General features: G+C 36.0%; 1 protein-coding gene across 1 annotated transcript in view; it reads left to right on the top strand.

Moving 5' to 3' along the window:
* ACYP2 (acylphosphatase 2) overlaps positions 1–25,716 on the top strand; it is a 180,066-nt gene that overhangs the window by 20,258 nt on the left and 134,092 nt on the right. The window contains exons 2-3 of the mRNA XM_081254137.1: positions 1,622–1,638; positions 3,418–3,527. Of these exons, the coding sequence (XP_081110263.1) occupies positions 1,622–1,638; positions 3,418–3,527 (127 nt within the window). The remainder of the gene's footprint in view (positions 1–1,621; positions 1,639–3,417; positions 3,528–25,716) is intronic.

Below are 25,716 nucleotides of genomic sequence, written 5' to 3'. Positions count from 1 at the left end.
CCCCTGCATCGGCAGGCGGACTCTCAACCACTGCGCCACCAGGGAAACCCCTAGAGGTATCTTTTAAAATATTTTTTATAGCCCCATAAGAATTTCATTTGTGATACTATCCTGTCTTTGTTGCTCCACTACTCTTTTTTTCTTCGTATTCATTTGGTACCACAGTACACTACCCTCAGGAAACAAATGATACTCCTTGTTATTATAAATCCGCTTACAAAACTACATAAAATTACCCAAGCCACTCATCTTGTCTTCTGTATCCTCTTAACCAGGCTCAATTGCTGTTTGGAGAAGCAATATCTTTTGACCTCTCTGAGATTGATTTGATCTATCCCCTGTGATTTGCCTATTTTTTTTCTAATTTTTAAAAATTCAGGTATAATTTACATTCAGTAATATTCACCCTTTTTAGTATACAATTCAATGAGTTTTGATAAATGCATACAGTCATGTAACCACCACCACTACCAGCACACTGAGACATAAAACAGTCCAATCACCCCACAAGTTTCCCTCGTGCTCCTTTTCAGCACCCCACTCCTTCCCACTCCCGCCCTTGGCAATCACAGATCAGTTTCCTGTCCCTGTAGTTTTGCCTTTTCCAGAATGTGGAATTAAAATAGAAATGTTTTATTACATTTAAACTTGAATTTAGTCCTTGTATTTAAAGAAGACATTCTATTTATTTATTTATGTTTGGCTGCATTGGATCTTCTTTGCTGCACATGGGCTTTCTCTAGTTGCGGCGAGCGGGGGCTACTCTTCGTTGCAGTGTGCGGGCTTCTCATTGCCATGGCTTCTCTTGTTGCGGAGCATGGGCTATAGGCGCATGGGCTTCAGTAGTTGTGGCACGTGGGGTTCAGTAGTTGTTGCTCATGGGCTCTAGAGTACAGGCTCAGTAGTTGTGGTGCACAGGCTTAGTTGCTCCGTGGCAAGTGGGATCTTTCCAGATCAGGGCTCGAGGGCTTCCCAGGTGGCGCAGTGGTTGAGAGTCCACCTGCCGATGCAGGGGACACGGGTTCGTGCCCCGGTCCGGGAAGATCCCACATGCCGCGGAGCGGCTGGGCCCGTGAGCCATGGCCGCTGAGCCTGCGCATCCGGAGCCTGTGCTCCGCAACGGGAGAGGCCACAACAGTGAGAGGCCCACATACCGCAGGAAAGAAAAAAAAAAAAAAAGGATTCAGATCAGGGCTCGAACCCGTGTCCCCTGCATTGGCAGGTAGATTCTTAACCACTGTGCCACCAGGGAAGGCCCTAAAGAGGACATTCTAAAAGCTGAGGGTGGGTAAGTTTTATGCCAGCACACTCAACTGTTCTTGTAGTAATTATTTTGTTTTATTTAGCATTTTAAAATAGAAGGAATATGCAGTTTGGCGTTTCATTATACTTTGGTTTCAGAATATTATTCTTTTTCTCCAAAAATAACCTTCCTTTTCTCTTTTTGTTTTAAAAGAAAATAATTTTTAAAAAAACACTTTCTGAATACATTCAGATATTAAAGGTTTTGTTCATTTCATTTACTTACTATTTAATAAACTAGATGAAAGCTAAGTCAGGAAATATATAATTTTTTAAAGGTAGACAACCTGACATTTCTTTTCATCTTTCTCTTATACAGGTGTTTGCTTCAGAATGGTAAGTCACCAATCTGTTTATTATTTTTTGCCATCTCCCTCCCACCCCCACTGTTTTTTGTTTGTTTGTTTTTTGGTTTGTTTTTTTTTTTTTTTCCGGTACGCTGGCCTCTCACTGCTGTGGCCCCTCCCGCTGCGGAGCACAGGCTCCGGATGCGCAGGCTCAGCAGCCATGGCTCACGGGCCCAGCCGCTCTGCGGCATGTGGGATCTTCCCGGACCGGGGCACGAACCTGCGTCCCCTGCATTGGCAGGCGGACTCCCAACCACTGCGCCACCAGGGAAGCCCCCACTGTTATTTAGTCACAGAGACGAGCAGTTATCTACTTAGTGCTAATCTATTGCTAATTTCCTGTCCTTGACAGTGAATGAAGAAATATTTGTATTTCTTTCAAGTTACTGGTTGAGATTTTTATTAAGGATGTCTTTTAAAAGTAGCCTATTAAAAACATTACAGCCTTCCTAGTTTTCCGTTAATATTTCTATGAACTTCGAAAGTACCTCTCTTGGGGTGATCCAATTAAACATTTTGATTAGGTATATTTAATACCCAGTGTGGGGTCTTCCACTTGTTCTGGATGGAAGAATCTCTCCAGTCAAGGGTACATATCTTGAATTGCAAAATGAGAAAAGCCCATTGTTGCATAAGGAAGTGGTTCCTAGGTTTTTAAAGTTAAAACTCCTTGCTGCCTTTTAGATATTTATTTTTAAATATTTATTTATTTTTAATTATTTATTTATTTTAAAATAATTTTAAAATATCTATTTTTAAAATATAATACTCCTTTCCTAAAAGTTAAACGTGGTATGTATTCTCACCTACTGTTTGAGCTGGGAATCACTAGCTAGGTCTCTGTTCCTAACCTCTAAGGGTTCTAACAGGTTCCCACAAGTCAAGTCTCTGCCTTTTGAGATAGTTGCATCCCCTGGAGTTCAGATTGTCTCCTTTTTCATTATTATCTATGAAGGCATGACATTTTCAGAACCCAGCCCTTCCAGCAATCCTAGCTGTAATCAGCTTGGTTTGTTCTGCTTCATTTAGTTGGGGACGTGGAGTGTAGAGCTCTTGGTCACCCTGGCCTCCAAACAGGAGAAGAGCAGGTTTCTAAAAAATGCTGGTATTCTGGCTCCACAAGAATTTTAGTGTGATGTAGTTAAAGTAATACAAAATAAAAATGTTTCTAGGTTTGCATGTGCTGGTAGCATAATTGAATTTGGAATCAGGAAAAGGAATTTTAAAAAACTATTACGAATAATAGGAGAAATAAATTTACTCATAGGCAATTATAACAATTGCGTGGCAAGTCCAGAGTCAACAGAGAACATTGGAATCTTTTAATCCAATACTTTATGTTGATCATAACTGGATATTTTTGCTCAGTGATTAAGAATCTTGGAGTGATCATCATTTGAAACCCCGATTGACAGTGTAATTTAGCATTAGCTGGTTGTGAGGGCAAAGCAACTGAGTTTTATGGATTCCAAAACACGTCATGGAAATTGTTTTCTGAAATAATTCCCACCATCAGTTTATTTTCTCATAACATGCTTGTCTTTACTGAATGTGGAATTTAGCACACACACAAAAAATACCATTTAAACGAAAGTTTTTGTAAATATAGGTATTACTATAGGCCGGCTACACAATCTTTGGCATAGACTATATTTTAAAGTAATCAGCTTTTTTGTGACCATACCTTTTTGAATGTTAGAATCAAGTATGTTGTAAATTCAGACCTTTGATGATGGACTTCGTCTCTCTTGTTTTCTCCTGAAACCAGTACGCCGAAGATGAGGCAAGGAAAATAGGGGTGGTTGGCTGGGTGAAGAATACCAGCAAAGGCACTGTGACAGGCCAAGTGCAAGGCCCTGAAGATAAAGTCAATTCCATGTAAGTAATAAGACTAATAACACACTCATGCAACTTATGAACTTATTTCAATGTTTGGTTGTACAATAAGAATAGAATTGATGGACCAAATTTAGTTTGTAGATTATCACTAAACCAACATGCTTTTAGGCAGACCAGCAAAGAAATTTTCAGAGTTGAGAGTGGAATTTCTACGTCTAGGAATGGATTTCCCACTTGGGCAGGCCCTCAGAAAGAGCAATAGCATCACTCTCCAATCTGTATGAAATGTGTTCTGTTCAGTCTCCTCTAATATGAGGGAAACATCCAGGGTCAAGTATTTCTCATCTGAAGTGGTTGTGACAGAAGCATAGTGCTTTAGGATGGTTCTTGAAGTTCTTAAAGAGCCTTCAGGGCAAAAAGTTGCCATTTCCTTTGTATTGTTTAAGTATCTTATTTATCTAATTGTAATTTTATTTTTACTGTCAGTGAAAGTGTGTTTGATGAGCTGTATAGTTATGGTAATATGAGTCCTTGCAGTGCAAAGGAGATCAGATTCAGTTATAGGGAAAAAAGTGCTTTGTGTACACAGTGTCATTTTCAAAGATGTTATCTTTTCAGCTTCCTAACTGCCACTGCTCTCTGTAGTCAATAAAAATTGCTCCTATTTATCGAGCATTTGCAACATGTTAGGTAATGTGCTAAGCACTTTACATGGATTATCTCATTTAATCTTCACAACATGTCTTACGAGGTAGCTACTCGTTAATACCCAATTTATTTTATTTGCAGTTTATCTTTGTTTTCTTAATGTTTTCAGATTTCAAGAGCAATACTTTTTTACTTGTTGTAATAAGTGAAGTAATAAAATGTAGAGAGGTATAAAAGCAAAGTTAGTAATCGGCCCCTCCTTTCTACTTCCTTCCCCTTTATGTAACCTGAGCCAGTGGCTTTGTGAATCCTATCCAAAGCTTTCTTTTTCACTTAAAAATACTTAATTGTATGTTTAAAATTAGGGTTTTGCGTGCTTTTACTGAAATAGAATACTTCATGCATATTTTTCTGTAATAGTAATTTTTACTTTATGGACATTCAACAATCAAGAAACATACAAGTACCAATTCCTTATTTTTTTCTAATTTCTTTATGTATAGGTACATATTTGCATTTGTGTATAAACCATACCCCAACTTGAAGAGTGGGGTCCAAAATTCGATTTCATAAAATGTGGGGTAACAGTTAGTGGAAAAATTATATTTTTCAGTAGGATGGTCACAGAATGCACAAATGAGAGGACTGTGAGCAACTTATACAGAACTAATAGTTCAATGGATGAGAAAATGCCAGATGACTATGATATAGTTTGAGAATGGGGACCACATGGAGGATGGACGCTCATGCCAATCATGTTATACCCTAATCCATGTTGTAGCAAGTTTTTGATTAATTTCCTTAATATAATCATATCATACATTCTGCCCATTTTTCCTTTCCAACGACTGCACACCCTTCTTCCCTGCCATGCTGCCAGTCATCTGTGTTAGCAACCTGTGTGTGTTTCCTTCCATGTTTGTCTCCATGTTTGCCTTTACATAACACACACACACACACAATCAGGTGCACATATATTTGGGGGTTTTGTTCAATGTTTGCTTTTTAAAAATGGGATTGTGGTGTATGCACCTCTCTGCATCTCACTTTTATTTTATTTTATATAAATTTATTTATTTATTTATTTTTGGCTGTGTTGGGTCTTCGTTGCTGCGAGCAGGCTTTCCCTAGGCCACTTTCACTGTGGCAAGCGGGGGCTACTCTTTGTTGCGGTGCATGGTCTTCTCATTGCGGTGGCTTCTCTTGCTGTGGAGCACAGGTTCTAGGCACGTGTGCTCTGTAGTTGTGGCTCGCAGGCTTAGTTGCTCTGCGGCATGTGGGATCTTCCCAAACCAGGGCTCGAACCCGTGTCCCCTGCATTGGCAGGCAGATTCTTAACCACTGCACCACCAGGGAAGTCCCTGCATCTCATTTTATCATTCAAAGATACATCCAGGAAAATCCCTCCAAGTTAAATAGTGTAACACTAATTCATTCTTTTTAATGGCTGCTTAATATTCTACAGTATAGATGTACCATTATTTATTACCTTATTGCTGGGAACTCATTTTGTTACTTTTTTTTTTTTTCCGCAATAAGAGCAATGATGCAATAAACATTTTATTGGTGATTTTATTTTTATGAGATAGATTTCTAGGAGTGTGATTTGTTGGTTGAAGTGTCTTGCGTACTTTTAATTTAAAAATATTTGCCTGCTTTTCAGAACAGCTGTAAACAATTACATTTTTTTCTATTCATCCTGTTGGCAATTGGTACTGTTGCACTCTCATTTTTCTTTTATCTGATCTGGTGTAGAGTGATATATTATTTTTTTTACTGTAGTTTGCATTTCTCTAATTGATAGTTAGTTGGAGCATCTTCATGCTATGTGGATTTGTTCTCATGGATTCCCTTTTCACATCCTTTACCAATTTTCTCACTGGATTGCTTGTCTCTTGCCAATTTTTAACAGCACTTTGTATACTGGTGATGACTACTAACTCATTATCTGTTATCTCTTTTCCAAGTATTCCCCAAATCTATCATTTGCCTATTAGTTTTGTTTATGGTAGCTTTTGCAACATAAATTGTTTTTCATTTTTATAAACTTAGATATGGCTATCTTTTCTTTCTGGTTAAAAAACAGATTGTATGTTGTTTCCTAGCTTTCCTTCTAACTTTTTGATGCTTTATTTATTACATTAGGCATCTACGCCATCTGGAATTTGTTTCTTATTTATAATATGAGATTGGAGACTATTTTCTACCAGATGGATAGCGAGTTGTGCCAGCACCATTTATTAAATAGTCACTCTTTCCCCATTGAATTGAGATACATTTTTGTCACATATTAAAATCTCATATAAACTGGATTTTATTTCTGGTTTTTCTGTTCTGGTCCACTGATTGATATATCTATTACTATACTAATACTCCATATTGATTTAATTACAGTGGCTTTATAGTATATTTTCTTTCATTTTTCTTTTTCATTCACTTTTTTGCTTTCTTGGGCATTTATTTTCTCTCTAAACTTTAAGATAATTTTATCTATTTAATTGGAATAATATTTGTTTTTTTAAACTTCCCTAATTGTCTTACAAATATATTTTTTAAAAAAAGAAAACTTTCTTTTTTAAAACAGTTTTAGAGTTACAGAAGAATTGTGACGATAGTACAGAGGGTTTCCATATACTCCTCACCCTTTCCCCATTAACATTTTACATTAGTATGATACATATGTTACAATTAATGAACCAGTATTAATGTACTGGGTATTAAGTAAAGTCCATAGTTTATTCAGATTTCCTCAGCTTTTACCTAATGTCTCTTTTCTCTTTTAGTAGCCCATATTTTACTTGCTTTTTAATTGCACATTTTTTATGATAAAAGAGAATTGTTATTAAATCTTTCCATCTAAGAATATGGATATCTTTTCATTTGTTCAGATTTTAAAATTTATCCTTCAATGTGATTTTCTAGTTGTCACCATCTAAGTTTTGTGCTTTTCTTGCAGAGTTTATGCCTAAGTATTTGCCTTAGTCAGTTTGGCTTCAGTAACAAAGCACCGAATAGACTGGGTGGTTTATAAACAACAGAAATTCTCAGAGTTATGGAGGATGGAAGTGCAAGATCAGGGTGCAAGCATGGTCAGGTTCTGGTGAGGGCCCTCTTCTGGGTTGCGGACTGTTGACTTCTCATTTTATTCTCCCATGGCACAGAGAGCTAGTTAGCTCTCTGGCCTGTTCTTATAAGGACACTAATCTCATTCATGAGAGTTCTATCCTCATGACCTAATGACCTCTCAAACACCCCACCTCCAAATACCATCACATTGGAGATGAAGCATCAAGCTATAAATTTGGGGAGGACCCAAACATTCATTCCATAACAATATTTTATTGCTTTTTTTTCACGATTATGTATGGAATATTTTTCCCATTTTTGTTTCTGGGTATTTATGCTAGAATAAGGAAAGCCTAATGATGTTTATATATTTATCTTATATCATAGAGTTACCTTATCAAATATTCTCATTAATTGTACTAGATTTGATTGTTTGTTTGTTTGTTTTTGTAAACTATAGTCTATTAGATTTCCTAAGTATACAATTCTGTAGTTAGCCGAAATAGTGTATCTTTTATCCAGTGTTTATTTCATTTGCTAGACCTCCTCACAGCAATGTTGAATAGTAATAGCCATAGCAAGCATTCCTATCTGGTCTCTGATTTTATTTGAAATGGCTTTATTTTTTCACCATGATGATGAAGAATGATGTTTGCTGTTGATTTTTGGTAAATAAACTTCATTACATTGAATTTCACTCTTGCATTCCTTGAATTAAGCTCTGGTTGGTCACAGTGTATTATTCTCTTGAGTCATTGCTGAATACTGCTTCCCAATGTTTTATTTAGAAATTTTGCATCTGTACTTATAAGTGAGATTATGGTTTCCTTTTTTTGGGGGGGAGGGGTGTTACTGTATCAGGTTTTGGTGTTAAAAGTTCTGCTGGTTCATGAAATGTATTAGGAAGTTTCCCTTTTCATTCATTCTGGAATAATTTAAATAATACTGGGATTACTGTTCTTAGGTTAGCTGAAATAAGTTATGAAATCACTTGGTCCTGGTGCTTTCTTAATGATAGGCCTTTAATCACCTTTCCAATCTGGTCTATTGTAATTGGTGTATTTGGGTTTGCCACTTGTTCCCAGATTCATTTATATTTTGCTAGGAAATTATCCAATTCTTTTTTGAAATTATCCACTTGTCCTATGGTTTCAAATTTGTGGTTATAGATTTTATAGTTTATAAAATCTCTTCTGTATCTGTGTTTATATCTCCTTTGAAAATTCCTAATCTTATATAGTTTTATTCTCTCCTCATTTTCCCTTAATCAGTCTTGTAAGAAATTTATCTATTTTATTGGTATATCTTAAAAAGCAGCTTTTGGATTTATTGATCATTTCTACTTTTTTGGTTTTCCATTTCCTTAATTTCAACTTTTATCTTTATTAATTCCCTCTTTTTTATTTCTTTGCTGCTTGGTCTCTAAGTCTTCAACATGAGTGGTAGTTGCCTTTAATTTTAGTCTTTTTACATTAAAGATGGTAATTTGGCATTTACCCTAAACACATCTTTTGAGTTGTTCCATAGGTTTTGGTAAAAAGTCTTCTTTTCATCGCTTTCTGGAGAGTTTGTATTTTCATGTTTTATTTGCTCTTTGAGCAAATATCCAATGGTATTCTGTGTATGTGTTTTTTAAGCTTCCAGTGGTTATGTTTTTTTAGTCACCTTTTATTTCTTATTTCTATTTTTATTTGATGATGATCAGAGAATGGGGTCTAGAAGATCTCTACTTTGAAAAAATTGTTAAACCCTTCTGATGACATGATTTATTTTGGATAGATCAATTAGGATGGGTGATCCAATTAGGATGCTTTAGGTTGCAAGAAATAGAATATCTGTTAAAAGTAGCTTAATGAAGGGGCTGATTTTTCTCACTTTCCAAAAAACTGGGGCAGGTAGTTCCAGGGTTGGTGCGGTTGCTCCATTATATTAGGGTTCTGGGATCAGTTTCTCTGACTTTCTATCTGTTCTGCTTGCCTGCAAGTCCTTCACACCCTCACAGGATCAATTCAAAGCAGGAAGAATGTGAGAGTTTTTCCCTTCTCTTCTAAGAGAGGAAATTCTTAAAAGACCCTGGCAGATAGCTCTACAGGTTCCACTGGACAGAGCAAGGTCTCAAGCCTATGCCCTGGCTTCAAGTGATACTAGGGAAGTATCTGGCATTTTTAGCTTTCCTTCTAACAAGTGGGATTTGGCATCAAGAAGGAAGAGAGAGAGAGGAGAGAGGAATGACTGTTAGGGAGACACCCAATGATGTTTGCTGTAAAAGAGACCTGAAAGGAACATATGTTCTCTTTCTGAGGCATATGAGATTTCATATCTATCTACCTATCTATCTATCTATCTATCTACCTATCTGTCTTTGAATGTGTTGATTATATTATTCCATTCCAGTATTTTTTGACAACTAAATCCATTTAATTATGAAAGAGGTGTATTTTGTTTTTGTTTTTCGGGTTATTTTTGGCCGTGCCACACCACACCCAGCTTGTGGATTTTAGTTCCCCAACCGGGGACTGAACCCAGACCCTCGGCAGGGAAAGCGTGGAGTCCAAACCACTGGACCACCAGGGAATTCCCATGAAAGAGGTGTATTGAAGTCTTTCTGTATAACTGTATTTTCATCGTTATCACTGCAGTTTAATTTTTCTTTACATTTCTTGCCGTTGTGTTGTTTGATACTACAGATATATGACTTGTGTCATCTTCATAAACAGTGTCTTTTTTCATTACATAGTGTTTGTCTTTATACATTTTGATGCTTTTAAATTTAATTTATACCTTGCTACTCCCTCTTTCTTTTAAATTTACATTTCATTGGTATTTCTATGTTTACCTTTATATTTTTATCCACTCTTGATCATTTTAAGGATGCTTTTAATAAACAACATAGAGCTATGTTTTGTTGTTTAACACATTTTGAAAGTTTTTCTCTTTTAATGGCAGAGTTCAATCTTTTCAAATTTAGTATAATAATTGGTTTGTACACTAACTTGGTTTCTTCATATTTAGTATAATAGTAGTTTGTAACAATTTTATTCTTCTATGTTACTTTACTATTATTACTTTTAGTTTTACCCATCAATACACTTTTTTATAGTGAACTACAACACATATATAGAAAAATGCATAAGATATTAATGTGCAGGTTGATGAATTAGTATAAAGCAAAGATCTTTCTCCTTCAGTATCACCTTGGATCAAGTGTCCATGGATCATATTCATGGGTCTGTTTTTCTGGATTCTCTGTTCTGTTTCATTGGTCTGTTTGTCTATCCTTGCACCACTACCATGCCATGTTAATTATTGTAGCTTTATCATAAGTCCTGGCATCTGGTAGATAAGTTTTTCTAACTTATTCTTTGTCAAGGTTATGTTGGCTATTCCAGTACTTTTCATTACCATGTAGATTTTAGATCAAGTTGTCAAGTTCCACAAAACAACCTGTTGACTTTTGACTGGGATTGCATTGAATGTAAAGATAAATTTAGGGAGAATTTATGTTATAAATGTGATAAATTTCTCACTTATTTTGTTCTTCTTGAACTCTCTCAATATTATATTATAATTTTCTGCATAAAGGTCTTGCATATTTCCTCCCAAGGTATTTGATAGTTTTGATGCTATTATAAATGCTATCTTCTTAAGCATTTTTCCTGTTTATTGCTAATATATAGAAAATCAATTGAGTTTTGTGTATTGCCGTATTTCCAGTGACTTTGCTAGACTGACTTGTTGATTCTAATAATTTGCATGAAGATTCTTTTGAATTTTATTGTTTTGAATATTATCTGAGGATAATGAGAGTTTTATTTTTTCCTTTCCTATTCTTTCACCTTTTATTTCTTTTCCTTGCTCACTACACTGATTAGGACTTTAAGTATAATATTGTGCAGAAGTAGTAGTAATAATTGGCATCCATGTCTTGTTACTGATCTCAAACTTTCAACATTTTACTTTTAAGTAGCATACTTGGTAAAAGTTTTTTTGTAGGTACTATTTATCAGATTATTAAAATTTCCTTCTACTTTTAAAATCACAAATGGATACTGCATTCTAACAAATAATTTTTCTATATCAATTAATATGATGATATGATTTTTCTCCTTTATTCTGTTATTGGGACAAATTATATTGATTGATATTCTAATATAATCAGTACTATATTCCTGTAATAAACTCAAATTAGTCATGACTGATTTTCCTTTTTATATATCGCTGGATATTGTTTGCTCATATTTTGTTTAAGATTCTTACATGTATGTTCACATGAGAGATGGGTCTGTAATTTTCCTTTCTTACAATGTCAAAGTTAAGTTATGTTTGTCTAGAATTTTTATAATATTGATATTATTCTGTAAATAGTAGAATTCATCACCAATTAATTCTGGGCCTGGAGTTTTCTTTGTCCCAATTTTTTTTTGTTTGTTTGTTTTGTTTTTTGTGGTATGCGGGCCTCTCACTGCTGCGGCCTCTCCCGTTGCGGAGCACAGGCTCCAGACGTGCAGGCTCAGTGGCCATGGCTCACGGGCCCAGCCGCTCCGCGGCATGTGGGATCTTCCCGGACCGGGGCACGAACCCGTGTCCCCTGCATTGGCAGGCGGACTTCCAACCACTGCGCCACCAGGGGAGCCCTGTCCCAATGTTTTAAATTACAGATTGAATTCCTTTAAAACTTATAAGACTTTCCATATTTCCTTTTCCTTTTGTCAATTTTGGTAAGTTGTATTTTTAAAAAAATTGTCCATATTTTCTAAAATTTCCAATCTATTGGCATAAAATCTTATTATCTTTTTAATATTGCAGTATGAATAGTGCTGTTGACCTTTAATTTCTGACATTAGTTGTCTGGGCTTTTTTGTTTGTTTTTTGTTTTTTGTCTTTTTTCTCCCTAGGCCTTTATCAGTCAATATTCTTAGTCTTTCAAAGAATGAACCTCTGCCTTTGTTGATCCTTTCTATATATGATGTTTCCTGTTTCATTAATTTTGCTGCAATCATTTTCTTCCTTTGATTTTCTTAGTAGTTAGTTTGCTGCTCTTTTTTTTAACTTCTCGAGATGGATTCTTAGTGAATTGATTTTTTAGCCTTTCTTTTAAAAATATATAGCATTTTAAAAGCCATTTAAAAAGCCAATTTGCTTTCTAAGCACTGTTTTATCTGTATCATAAGTTTTTATATACAATTTAAAAAATTATTTTTTCAAGATATATTCTAATTTTCAGTGTAATTTTCTCTTTGACCTATCAATTATGTAGAAATATATTTATTAGTTTCTAAATATATCTAGCTTTCCTAGGTATCTTTTTGTTATTGATTTCTACCTGATTACCTTATAATCAGAGAACATTCTGTATATAATTTCAATCCTTTGAAGTTTGTTGAGACTGTTTTTATGGCCCAGTATATGATCATTTTTATAAAACTTCTCTATGCCTTACAAAGAATGTATATTCTATAATCATTGGATATAGAGTTCTATATGTTCATTAAATCAAATTTGCAACATCATATTGTCTAAATCCCATACTGGTTTTGTTTTTGACTGCTTGTCCAGTTATGATTGTGGACTTCCTTCTTTTTTCTGGTAGATTTGTCAATTTTTTATATATATCTTTTGAGTCCATGTTATTTGATGCATGCAAATTTAGACCTGTTGTAGTCTCCTGGTAACTTAAGCCTTGTATCATTGTAAAGTGTTTCTCTCTATCTTTAATAATGCTTTTTGCCTTAAAGTTACTTTATCTGATATTAATGGAGTTATACAAGCTTAATTTATGAATGTGTTTGAATAGAATTATTTCCCATTGTTTCATTTTCAGTGTTTCTTTCTCATTATGTTTTATATGTGTCCATTTTAAACAGCATATAGTTGAGTTTTTTTTCTTTATGTAGTCATATAACCTTTGTTTTTAAATTAGACTGTTTAGTTCATTTAAGCTTAATGGAATTACTGGTATATTTAGAATTAAATTTATATCTTACTGTGTTCTTTCCACTTGTTTTATCAGTTCTATGTTGTTTCCTCTTTCTAGCCTTCATTCGGATTGAATATTTTTTATTATTCTTTTTTTTCTCTATTAGTTTAAAAGTTGTATATTCTTTTATTTCTCTTACTAGTGCTTTTCCTGGAGATACAACATACAACCATAACATATCAAACTTTGATATTAATTTAGGCCTTTATTCTTTTTTCCAACAATGCAAGATCTATAGCACCTTTTAAGGCCATTTATCTCCCTATTTACTTAGATGCTATTGTGGTGTATTTTAATGATCTATTTTAAAGTTCATAAGACATTATTTTTAAAAGTCAGTATTTGGCGGGTTTCCTATAGATTTGCCATTTTTGTTGCTCTTTTCCCTCCTAAATTCTCTGGGCTTCTGTGTAGGAATATTTCCATTCTGCCAAAAGAATGTTCTTTAGTATTTTCTTTAATTTGGGCCTGCTGGTGATGTGTTACCTGAGAACTGTGTTTCAGTTTTTGTCTCTGTGTGTTTTTATTTTACCTTCATTCTTGAAAAATATCTTTGTTGTGAGTAGAATTCTAACATGCCATTTATTTTTTTCAGTTCCTTGTGGATACCATGAGAGTGTCTGGCATCCATTGCTTTGTTGTGAAGCTGGCTGTTGGTTTTACACTTTGCTTCTTTAAAGTAACTTAGCTGCATTTAAGACAGCAACAATAGTAAAATTGCCAGTTTACGATTTGCAATAATAAATATAACATTAAGCCTGTCAGGTTTAGATGATTTTCTCCAGTAATATTTAGTTCTCTGGGTACAGATGCAGAGAAGGCAGGAGGTAGGGTTCATTCCAGAGCTGGTTGTTGCCAGCTACAAAGAGCAGAAGTGATAGAGCAGGGGCTTAAGGATATTTACAAGGGTGTGGATAGAATGATGAATCCCGGAATCTAGTTTGGACAAGAAGAGAAATGAACTGGGAGATAATTGATGGGCAGTGAGAAATGATTGCCTTATTCAGTTTTGGATCTAAGCATTTGGAACAGCTGTCAGTACTGTTTTGTTGCACAATGCAATCCTAGAATCAGTGGAATCAATATAAAGGAAGGGATGAAATGGGGGATGTGAAACATCCCTGATGTTGCTTAACCCACTGATGTTGCTTAACCCATGACTGATGATCCAGGGTAGATGGGCTCTTTCAAAAACTGACTTTTTCTATTTGTGTCCAGTGGTTCTATAACTTACTCGGAGCACTGCTAAGTGGAAATTCCTCCAGGTGTTTGAAAGATTACTGAAATTTTGCCCATTTCTATGCTGTCATGATTTTCTTTCTTTTTTCTTTTTTTTGTTTTTACTGCTTTTTACTATGGGATGGTCAAACATATACAGGACAATGAACCAACCCCATGTGTCTATTACCCAGTTTCAATAACAATATCTGACATTCTTGTTTCACATATTCCTCCAACTTTTCTTTTGTTATTGTTATTGTTAGAGTTCTTGTTGCAGATTTCCTGCATCATATTATTCACTGGTAGGTTACATTGAAAGGTACGAAACAGCCAATGTTGGGCAAAATTTTGAGCTATAAAAGAGCAATTTCATATTGTTCAATCTAATACTTACTACTTTTCTCTAAAAGAAACTCTATATACCTATCAATCTATTTTTCTAACCCCACAGTAGATCTACCTCCAAATGTCAACGTGCATCTCATAACCTATCGGTTATACCTTTCCCTGGAAGCTTGTCTTCCTCCCAGTCTGGGTCTAGACCTGCTGAACAGCATTCATTCTGGTGTTTAGCCTCTTGCCCCTTTTCTGGAGCAGGTTTCTGTTTCCTCAATTACATGTTTTCATTCCCTTGATTTAGTCCCTTATTTTGTTGACACATAATTCTCCGTAAGCTTCCCCCAAAAAGGTGCCTGAGAGACAAAAAGTTTGTATCCTTCATCTGCCTGCCTTCATCTGTCCTCATACTTGATTGTTAGAGCTGTAAAATTTTATGCCAAAAATTATCTTCCACTCAGGACTTTGAAGGCATAATTCCATGACTTGCGTTGCTGTTGAGAGATTTGATGTCATTCTCATACAAAGGTTTGGGAGCTATACCTGTTTGTTCCTCTCAGAAAGCTTTTTAGATGTTCAGTTTCTCCCTCTTTTTCTGCATTTTCACAATCATCTGCCTTTATGCGTGTTTTAATTTCACTTTAGATGTTGGGCTCTTGGAGGAGGAGAATTAATGTCTTCCTTTGACAATTTCTTTCTCTCTCTCTTCTTGGTTCTCCTCTTTTGAAATTTCTATGTCGCCCTGATTCTCTAATTTTCAACTTTTCTCACCTAGTCTCCAAACTTTATTTTCTGGGAAATTGCCTCAACTTCATCTTCCAACCTTCCTTTAGTTTTGTTTGTTTCTGCTGCAATATTTTGACTGTTTCTACTTCATAGCATCTTGTTCTTATTTTTTTTTCCATATTTCCCTGAGGATAATGTGTTTTTCTTTTTGCTGTTATCTTCTGCTTTTTGTGTTGTTTTTGTTTCCTCTAAGTTTTTTTTTCTTTCACCCCTCCTTGCCTTTTCTTTTTTTCTGTTTGTTTTGCTTCTCTCTTTCATACCCAGGCTTTCCCTACAATCATATTTTCAGTGACTTACTCATAAATATGAACAGACAGCCAAGAATAAACAGACTTTTAAGGAAATTTTCCAACATGTAATAGTAGACTTGTTGGCTTGAGGAATGGTGGTGACTGATGGAGAGCTGGCTTTTTGTTGGGGAAGCTCCAAATGCTAAATCTGTAGGTCTTGTCTTCTGCAGTCCTTGGTGCCTCCAAATCCTGAGTCTACTGTGGGTTTCCATGAGGTGAGCTGACTTGCTTCTCATTGTTTTTGCTTCTGCAAGTACTTGGGTTGTGGCATCCTTTGTTTTTCTGTGTAGTTACTCCTCCATCTGCTTTCCTTCTAATTTGTTGAAATCTCTTGTTCATATTATAGTTTTGTATCCAGTAGAAATGTTTTCAGCTGCAGATTAGTAGAAAACCATTACTGAAAATGGATATGACAAATAGGAGTTCATTTTTCCCAGTAACAAGAAGTCTGGAGGTAGATGGTTACTGGCCTTGGTTCAGTAGCTCAGTGATATGAGTGCCAATGTCTCTGTGATTCTCTTGACCTTTCCCTGATGGTCAAAATAATGAAAAGCGCAGCTGCACATAATATTCACTATTAAGTCAAGAAGAAGGCAGGAAAGGATAAGGATTGTGTTGCATTTCCTGAACTTCCCAAAACAGATATCTCCTTATGTTTCACTGGCTCCTATACAGTCATGTAGTTGCTCCTTGCTGCAAAGAAAACTGAGATATCAGTTTGACATATTGATGCCCTGAACAAAATTGGTGTTCTCTTGGCCAGGAAGAAGGGCAGGGGAATGGGTACTAGGTAGTTAATGAATGATGTCTGTTACATATTTCATATTATGATGCTATCATTTGAATGGGGTTTCAGGTAAAAGGAAATGAACCTGCCATGTTTAATGGCACTGTAAAGATTAAGTGAGAAAATCCATGTGAAGCACTCAGCACAGTGTGTGGAACATAATGAATAATCAATAAACATTCCCTATCATGAGATGACCTAGGGTGTTCCATCTTTGCACATGCTGTTTTAGTGGCAGTTAGACTGTCCAGGTGAATGTGCCACTAGGCTCTTAGATATATGGGGCACCCCTGCAGAGAAACTGGGCTAGAGCAACAAATTTGGTTGTCATCAGTATGTGGATAGTAGTTGAAATCACATACATGGATGAGATTACCCAGGGAGAGCTTTTGTGATGACAAGCAAGCAGGAAGCAGACACCATGAGATTGTAAGTCAAACTCAACAAACATTATGAATTGGGATGTCATTACAAATAAAAATATTTATACTTTAAAGAATGAATTTATTCCTCTAGTATCTACTATGTACAATATACTGTTTAAGGTACTGAATTATCAAAAAAATTAAACTACGGTAAGTTACAGAAATGGGTTGTAAAGTCAGACCAAATGTGGTGCATTTATAGCTATATAAATATGGACTTTTTTCTTCTAGTTATTAAAAACTTTTTTTTAGGATTCTATGACAATAAGTCATGGAAATTAGAGCTAAATTGTCTTTAAAAACATGGATGTGGTTTCTTTCCAAGTTACTGAAATATGGAATACAATAAGGAACATCATTTAGAGGTAGCCTGGCTATGACTGTAGCAGCCATGCTCTGTTCTTGCTAACAGGCCAGCAGCATCAAAGGACACACTGCAGATGTGTGTGTGTTTTCTTCCCCTTCTGTGCTTCCTTTTCTCTGAAAAAAATGACTGATGGTTTTCTTTTGTAATTTGCAGTATATGATTCCAATTGTAGAGGTAAGTTCTGCCAACATTTTTGATGTGTAGGAACTATTTTGAATTTATTGTTTTATTAAGCCTACTTTTTTTTTTTCAAAATGAAACAAAAAATATTTTCTATTTCTTGGTAATCATTTTAAATTAATGTATAGAGTTATGACACTGGGAATAAACCATTGGCTATATCTACACAAAATCTATTTTCCTTAAAGACTAAATGGTAATTTTGTCAAAACAAAACCCCCAGAAAACTAAAAACATTTGTATTTGGAGACAGTGAGCCAAATTCTAAAATTAAAATTCCATCTTGATTACTACATATTTTGAAAACCATATGTCATGTATCTGTACTCTGCACTTCAAAGGATAGTTAATGGACTGGAGTATGTATACAACAGGATGATCAGTTGGTCACATAGTCTGGAAAACTATGTCATAACAGGAGGAATGCTTGAAGGCGTGGGGGATATTTAGACTGGAGAGAGTACTGCTTGAGGGAATCATGATTGTTTACTTCAAGTATTTGAAGGGCTGATACATGGCAAAGGATAAATGTTCTCTTGTTTCAGAAGGCAATATTTTGTTTATAGCAATGGGTGAATTTGCTTATTTCAGTCCCCCCTGACAAAGAATTTTCCTGTAAAGGTGTCTAATGTATCTAATGGAATTTTATAAATAACTGGGAGGGGTCTATATCAGCGGTTGGCATACTGTGGCCTTCTGGCCAGACCTGGCCTACTTCCTGTTTTGTAAATAAAGGTTTATTGGAGCACAGCCATGCCCATTTGCTCCTGTTTTGTCTGCTGTTGCTTTTGAGCTACAATGGCAGAGTATTTGCAACAGAGACTGGATGGGCACAAAATCTAAAGTATTTACTATCTGGCCTTTTACAGAAAAAATTTTCAGACTTCTGGTGTAGATAACAGTAAAAGGTGTTATAGAAGATCTAACTCATTGGATAGTAAGTTCATATAGGTGACCTCAAATATCCTGTCCATAAGATTCTATGGTTCTATACAGAGACAATATATATTTACTTAAAATGTGTTCATAGTTTGAGTCAGAAGTATAATAGATGTATTCACCAACATAGTTGTATTTATCTCTTCCAAAGATAGCATTTGTATGGAATGTGAAATTTTAACAGCATTTTGCTTTACCTATGAAATGCCATTGTTTTAAATTTCCAGCTGTTACAGTAGTAGATTGGAATGAAGTAATGGATTTCATGAATAGTTAGGTAGTGTCTTATTCAAAGTTATTTAATATTTTTAAAAATAACTTTTCTCTGACAGACCATTAGTGGCATGAATTTCTATGTTACCAGACTTGCTAGTTTTTTCTAACTTTTTCATCTGAGAATCTCAAAGCACTTTGCTAATATTTTTATACCTTATTCATTGAAGCCCTTCTTACATAAATAGTGTTATTAAGAAAGTTCCATTAGATGTTCTGTTTGTATGTATGTATGTATGTGTGTGTGTGTGTGTGTGCATGTATGTTTTCCACTGGATGTTCTATGGAAATAGAGAAGACTTGGAAAATTTTCAGGAGAACAAAAATTCATTGAGGAGATGTAATTTTGGAAAAAATTTAGTATAACCTATTTGACCTAAATTACTCTAATGGAAAACTAGAAACTGAAAAATATCTATAGTAGAGTCAGAGGTCTAATATCAGGTTTTAGACTTCAAATTCTAAGTCATTCAAAGTGAGAGAGTGGCATGGTCATATATACACTACGAAACGTAAAGTAGATAGCTAGTGGGAAGCAGCCGCATAGCACAGGGAGATCAGCTCGGTGCTTTGTGACCACCTAGAGGGGTGGGATAGGGAGGGTGGGAGGGAGGGAGACACAAGAGGAAAGAGATATGGGAACATATGTGTATGTATAACTGATTCACTTTGTTATAAAGCAGAAACAAACACACCATTGTAAAGCAATTATACTCCAATAAAGATGTAAAAAATAATTCTAAGTCATTTATTTTCTTTTGGAATATAACATCTTTATTAAAAGTACTTAAATCATGACTTTTGCTTTAAAGTTTACATTTTAAATATGTTAATTTAGTTAATCATATTTAATAAAGTAAATGCATAATGCAACACATTTTTAGAAAAATAATGGACTTTATTTTTTAGAGTGGTTTTAGGTTTACAGAAAAATTGAGCAGAAAGTACAGAGAGTTTCCATATATCTGTCGCCAGCTCATTTCCTCTATTGTTAATATTTTGCATGAGTGTGATACATTTGCTGCAGTTGATGAGCCAATATTGATCACTATTATTAACTAAAGCCCATAGTTTACATAGTTTACATTAGGGTTCATACTTCCACTCTCCCCCAAATCCCATTCGCAACATTGCTCTGCTTTCCTTTTTCTTCTTGTTTTAGAGTCACAGATCTAAAAACTCATTTTTATTTCACTGCTTGACCAAAGATTCCAAATCCAGGCCTCAGAGAGTCATTTTCAAAACCATCTTAAATCTGTATTGTTTTCCCATAGTCATTAACGAATGGAATATGTTTCCTAGAGCTTTTGTTTTTACTGTCTCCATAGTTTTGCCTTTTTCAGGATGTCATATAGCTGGAATCATACAGTATATAGCCTTTTCAGATAGGCTTCCTTCATTTAGAAATACACCTTCAAGATTCCTGCATGTCTTTCCATGACTTCATAGTTTCTTTTCTGTGTGTGTGTGCGTGTGTGTGTGTGTGTGTATGTGATTTTGGAATTTATTTCAAAAACAGATTTTGGTTAGACGATAATTGTATAGCTTTAGTTTAAAAAGTTACAGGAACTTTTTTTTAACATTTCTTTTTTTAAAGACTTTGCTATTTTTAGAATAATTTTAGGTTTATAATAAAATTGAGAGGAAGGCATAGAAATTTTCCTGCCTCCACACATGCATTGCCTCCCCCATTATCAACATCACTCACCAGAGTGGTATGTATTTATTTTTTTTTACTAAGGGTGAACCTACATTGACACATCACAATTGTCCAAAGTCCATAGTGTACCTTAGGGCTCACTCTTGGTATTGTACATTTTCTGGGTTTTGCTCATTTCTTTTAATTGCTGAGTAATAGTCCACTGTATAGTTATATTGCAGTTGGTTTATCCATTCACCTGTTGAAGGAGGTGCTTCCAAGTTTTGGCAGTTGTGAGACTAATTCATTTTATAAAAGTTAATACTGTAAATAAAATAAACTTTTAGTATTTATTTTAAAGTTAACCTACAATTTTAAAATGTGAACATAAAATATTTTTGAAAAATGTATCTCATATTTCCAAAAGCTTGAAACTCATTTCAGTTACCTCACTACAAAATAAATGTGGTAATTTTTTTTTATTTACAAAAGGTTTACATGGGTGTTCCAAAAATTCAAATGATACAGAAGTGTATGGAGTAAGAGATGTAACCCCTGCCTGTCCTCCTAATACCATAGTCCTCCACATCTTTTTCCCTATGTGTATAAAAACATGTATATATGTTAAAAAATACATATAGCATAATATGGTATAATCTTTCATTGTAAAAAAAAACCCAACTATATATACCCATATAATTACATTTATCTCTATCATTTATAAAGATGGGATGATGCTACACATATTGTTCTGAAACTTTAAAAAATTCCACAGTACTATATATTGTCAATATATTTTCATGGCAGTAAATGTTCTTTTAAATCACTGCAGAGTATTCCATTGTATAGATAAATCATAATTTATTTACTCACTCATCTATTATTGGCCATTCAGCTCATTGCAGATTTTTGCTATTATGAATCTCATTACATGAGCATTCTTGTACATATGAATATGTATATATTTTTCATTTATTCCACACTTATTTATTTGGAACCTATTCTGTGTGCCAGGCACAGTCCAGGTGCTGGGATTCAGCAGTGAGCCAGAGATGATGTTCAATTTCTTGTGTGGGGATCCCCACAAAAAAAACTAAATAAACTGGATATTTTCAGATAGTGGTAAATGCCGTGAAGGGAGTGGTGGTTTTCTTACTTTAGATGGACTGGTCAGGGAAGAGCTTTCCAGGGAGGTGACATCTGAGCTGAGGGCTGCTTGGTGAAAAAGAGGCTGCCAGTGCCCTGAATCTGGGTGGAGGGAACAGCATTCAGGGTAGAGTGCAGGCAATAAGTGTGCGTGTGTGCAGGGAACCTGAAAACAACCAACTGAAATCAGTCCACTTTTTATTACCATCAGGTGCCACAATTCAGACCAATAAAATACTGCTCCCTGCTGCCGCCTCCACCACGACTCTGACATTAAGTGTTTGCTTTGCCCAGTATTTTTGAAGTGTTGATTCCTGGACATGAGTTAAAGGCTATGTGCATTTTAAATTTAAACTTGGTGATTCACTTTTAATTATAAAATCTATGAAGTATTTTTCAAATAAATGCTGAGTAAAATAAGGACTCATGGATGAAGAAGTTTTGTTCTCCTTTGTAATTTGTAAGCAAGCAATTGGACTGATTTAGATAATTTAAGTGAATCAAGTCAATTATAAAAAAATTAAGAAATGGAAATTAAATAACCCACACCTGCTGCTTAAAAACAAATATGGATAATATTTCAAGGCATAATAGAACTATTTCTGCCTCTCTCTTTTGCTGGGGTGATAACATCAAGCTCCTTGTGATTTTAAAAATTACTTAAAAATCAGGAAATTGTAGAGTTGACAGGCTCATCAAAGGTCACCTAATATTTTAACCCCCATAAGGCTCTAATGGAGCAAGCATCTCATCCAATCATGTAAATATAACATACTGAGTGAGTGGTGGGACTCAATTGCAGAACTGGGCCTCAAAAACAGTCATGAATTAGCCCCCTTATTGGATTAAAAAGTTACAATAGCCTATCATGATAATTTTTTCATTCGGTGAATATTTATTAGGTGTCTTTCCGCATCCCTTCGCTAGATGCTGGGGGTACAAAGATGATTAAAGGTATTATGAAAAGTCCAAACAGTGTAACTGGAGGAAAAGAGGGAAACAGGTGAATTCAGCACAGGATGGGAGGTACAAGGGTGGAGGCTGGGAATGGAGAGCTGGGCTGCACAGTGGAAGGTGCTCCCTCCTGCTTTGGGGAGCAGGCCAGGCCTTGCCTCTCTTTCTGGCCTCTTCTGCTTCTCTCCCTCTCATGGGCCTTTCAGTCCCCTCGCCACACCATGCACTTCCGCTCTTAGGACTCTTGCGGAAGCTCTCCCCTCTGCTTGCTTTATCTCCAATCCTCTCCCAACTCACCTGTTATCCCCTCTTACCACATGCTCTGCTTCTTCAAGTCACTTAGCACAGCTGTGTTGAAGAATTAATTGCTTACTATCTCCCACCTCCATCCCCAGAGATTGCTGTCAGCTGTAAGCAAGGGTATAAAGCAAGTGGCTCAAACAAATGGGGATTTGTTCTTCTCAGATATAAAGGAGCCTGGAGGGCAGTGGATGTTGCGTTTGGCCAGCTGATCCTCCACGTCAGGACCTGGGTCTGTGGGATTTTCTTGTTCTTTCCTTCGTGGTTGTAAAAGGACTGCTCCAACTTCCAACATTGTGACCACACTCAGAGCTGGAGGAAGGAATGGCTCTGAGTCTGTTCCCTTTTATCTGGGAAGCAAACTTTCCCACAAGCCTGCAGCACACTTCCATGTATATGCCATTGGCCATCTCTAGCTGAATCAGCATTCCCGGCCACTGGTAAGGAAGGTGAGTGTTTTGTGTTCTTTTATGAGATGGTCAGCCACCTAACTGAGGTAGCCTCACTGAAGCTCAGGAAAAAAAAGCTTACTATGCTCACAGGTCCTAGAGACAGAAGGCATGGCATGCCATGCAGGGTCAAGGGGACAACACCGGGGGAGTCAGGATGGAGTGAGGGGAAGGGTTAGGCCAGAGCCTTTGTTGGGGTGTCTGTGGGGAAGGTAAGGCAAGGCAGGACAGGTGAACAGTTTAGGATTGGCTAGTAGGAATTATTCTGGAGGGCTTTGCACTATAGTGGTGGTCCCCAGTTGCCTGGAATCTGGCCCTGGGAAATTTAAAGGAGAGGACGGTTGCCTCCTGGGATGCAGGGCCCCATGAAGGAGGTAGGGCTCTGGATTGGTTAGTTTGCATATTAAAGGCAGGCTCAGGGCTGAGCTCTTTGCTGTCTCTAAGAATTGACAAGTGCCCAGGAGGGGCAGTCTCTCTCCAGCTAGAAAGGCTTTTTAAGATGTCAAAACCTCATAATATATAGAAAATAAAATATATATTATACAGTGAGGAGGGTAATGGTGTTGGGTTCACTGCTCAACAATGCCTACCACACATCTCAAGACTCCTGAAGGGAAAGGGTTGTTCTGTTTGTCCTTGAATTGACCAATTGAGGCTGGGAAGGAGGTTTAGGGTCAAACTGTGAAAAGCCTTGCGTGTCATGTTAGTTGGTCTTGTCTTCTGTCAGTGTTGGGGAGTCATTGAAAAGTTTTAGGCCGGGAGTAGCACAGGATTTTGGGGGTTAGGATGTTAACTTGGTAGCGTGGGCTAAGAACTGGAGGAAGAGAGCTTAGAATCAGGGAGACTAATTAACAATGCCATACTGTGGTTTGATAAAGTAGAGGGAAAATAATACAAGGAATTCAGAAAATCTAATTTTGAGGTCACCATCCAGAACAGTGATTCTCAAAGTATGACTCTGGACCAGTAGCATCAGCATTACTGGCAACTTGTTGGAAATGCAAATTCTTGGGCCGCTACAGAATCAGAAGCCCTGGGGGTGAGTCCAGCAATCTGTGCTTTAACAAGACTTCCAGGTGACTCTGAAGTACCTAAAGCTTAAGAACCACTAACTAGAATAATAGGCTTGGGGGTGGAAGAGAGCTTGATGAGTCACTGATCCAAAGCAACCTATCTGCATATTAGAATCACCTGGGGAGCTTTATCATGGCAACTAGGTTGGGCCCCATAGTAGAACAACTAAATCGCAACCTCTGGGGTTGGGACCCAGGCATCAACTTCTTTCTGTTGCTCCCAGATGCTTCCAATGTGCAGTCAGGGCTGAGAACCACTGATCTTATTTAACCCTCATTGATGAGACAACTCAGAGCTGGAAGGTGAGTTGCTCAAGTTCATACAGCAAGTTCAGGTAAGAATCCATTTTTTAAGCTTCTCCTTGATGCTTTAGACATTATCCAAACTTTTAAATAATTTGCTTTAAGACAATGGCTTCTAGATCATCCACAGTAACAAATACTACTGCCAAATTTTCAGAAGAAACATAGGTGACAGCATTATTAAAAACTCAGTTCTTTAGTTAACAATATTTCACACTTCAGAAAGTTATCCTTTTTATAAAGATTTCATAAAAATAGATATTTTCACCATAAGCAAAAAAGAGTATAGATAAGATATGGGTAAACAGTGCTCTGTTATTTGTATTTGTGTGTGTTAAGTAATAACACTTTCTTCCAACTCTAGGTGGAGCTCTTTGGTTTATACATACATATATTGTTTTATTTATAATTTTGAGAGTCTTCCTTTTAAAAAAGGAGGTATTTGAGATAAATTTTTTTAATTTAAAAGTTTATAAAACATTCGCAACATTGCTCTGCTTTCCTTTTCTTCTTGTTTTAGAGTCACAGATCTAAAAACTCATTTTTATTTCACTGCTTGACCAAAGAATCCAAATCCAGGCCTCAGAGAGTCATTTTCAAAACCATCTTAAATCTGTATTGTTTTCCCATAGTCATTAACGAATGGAATATGTTTCCTAGAGCTTTTGTTTTTTATAAGTCTCAGTGTTGAAATAGAATTTCTATAAGATGGCTTCCTTTTCTGAATAATGTGAGTAGGAAAAAATCTGGTGGATAACATAGCTGTTGCTATAGTAATTTCTTCAACTATTTTTACCCCATTGTGTACAAAGGAATGTTAACAGCTACCTTCTTGTAACATAAATGAAACATTTTGCTGCCACTTCTTTTGCTCTTTCCTCTTTGCTATCTCAGTATTCTCCATTCTACTGGGAGTGCACTTGAAGCAAAGTTCTCAGAATATGCCACATGTTAGTTTTAGGTGATGTGAGCCAGTGGTTGTGGTTCCTGGACCAGCAGCATCACCATTGGCATCACCTGGAAGTTGGTTAGAAATGCAGATTCTGGGGTCCCACCCCAGACCTACTGA

This window comes from Mesoplodon bidens, assembly GCF_964165515.1.
Source record: "Mesoplodon bidens genome assembly, chromosome: 14".
Classification (NCBI taxonomy): domain Eukaryota; kingdom Metazoa; phylum Chordata; class Mammalia; order Artiodactyla; family Ziphiidae; genus Mesoplodon; species Mesoplodon bidens.
The sequence above is the reverse complement of the archived record's forward strand: the minus strand, read 5'-3'. Positions and strand labels throughout refer to the sequence as shown.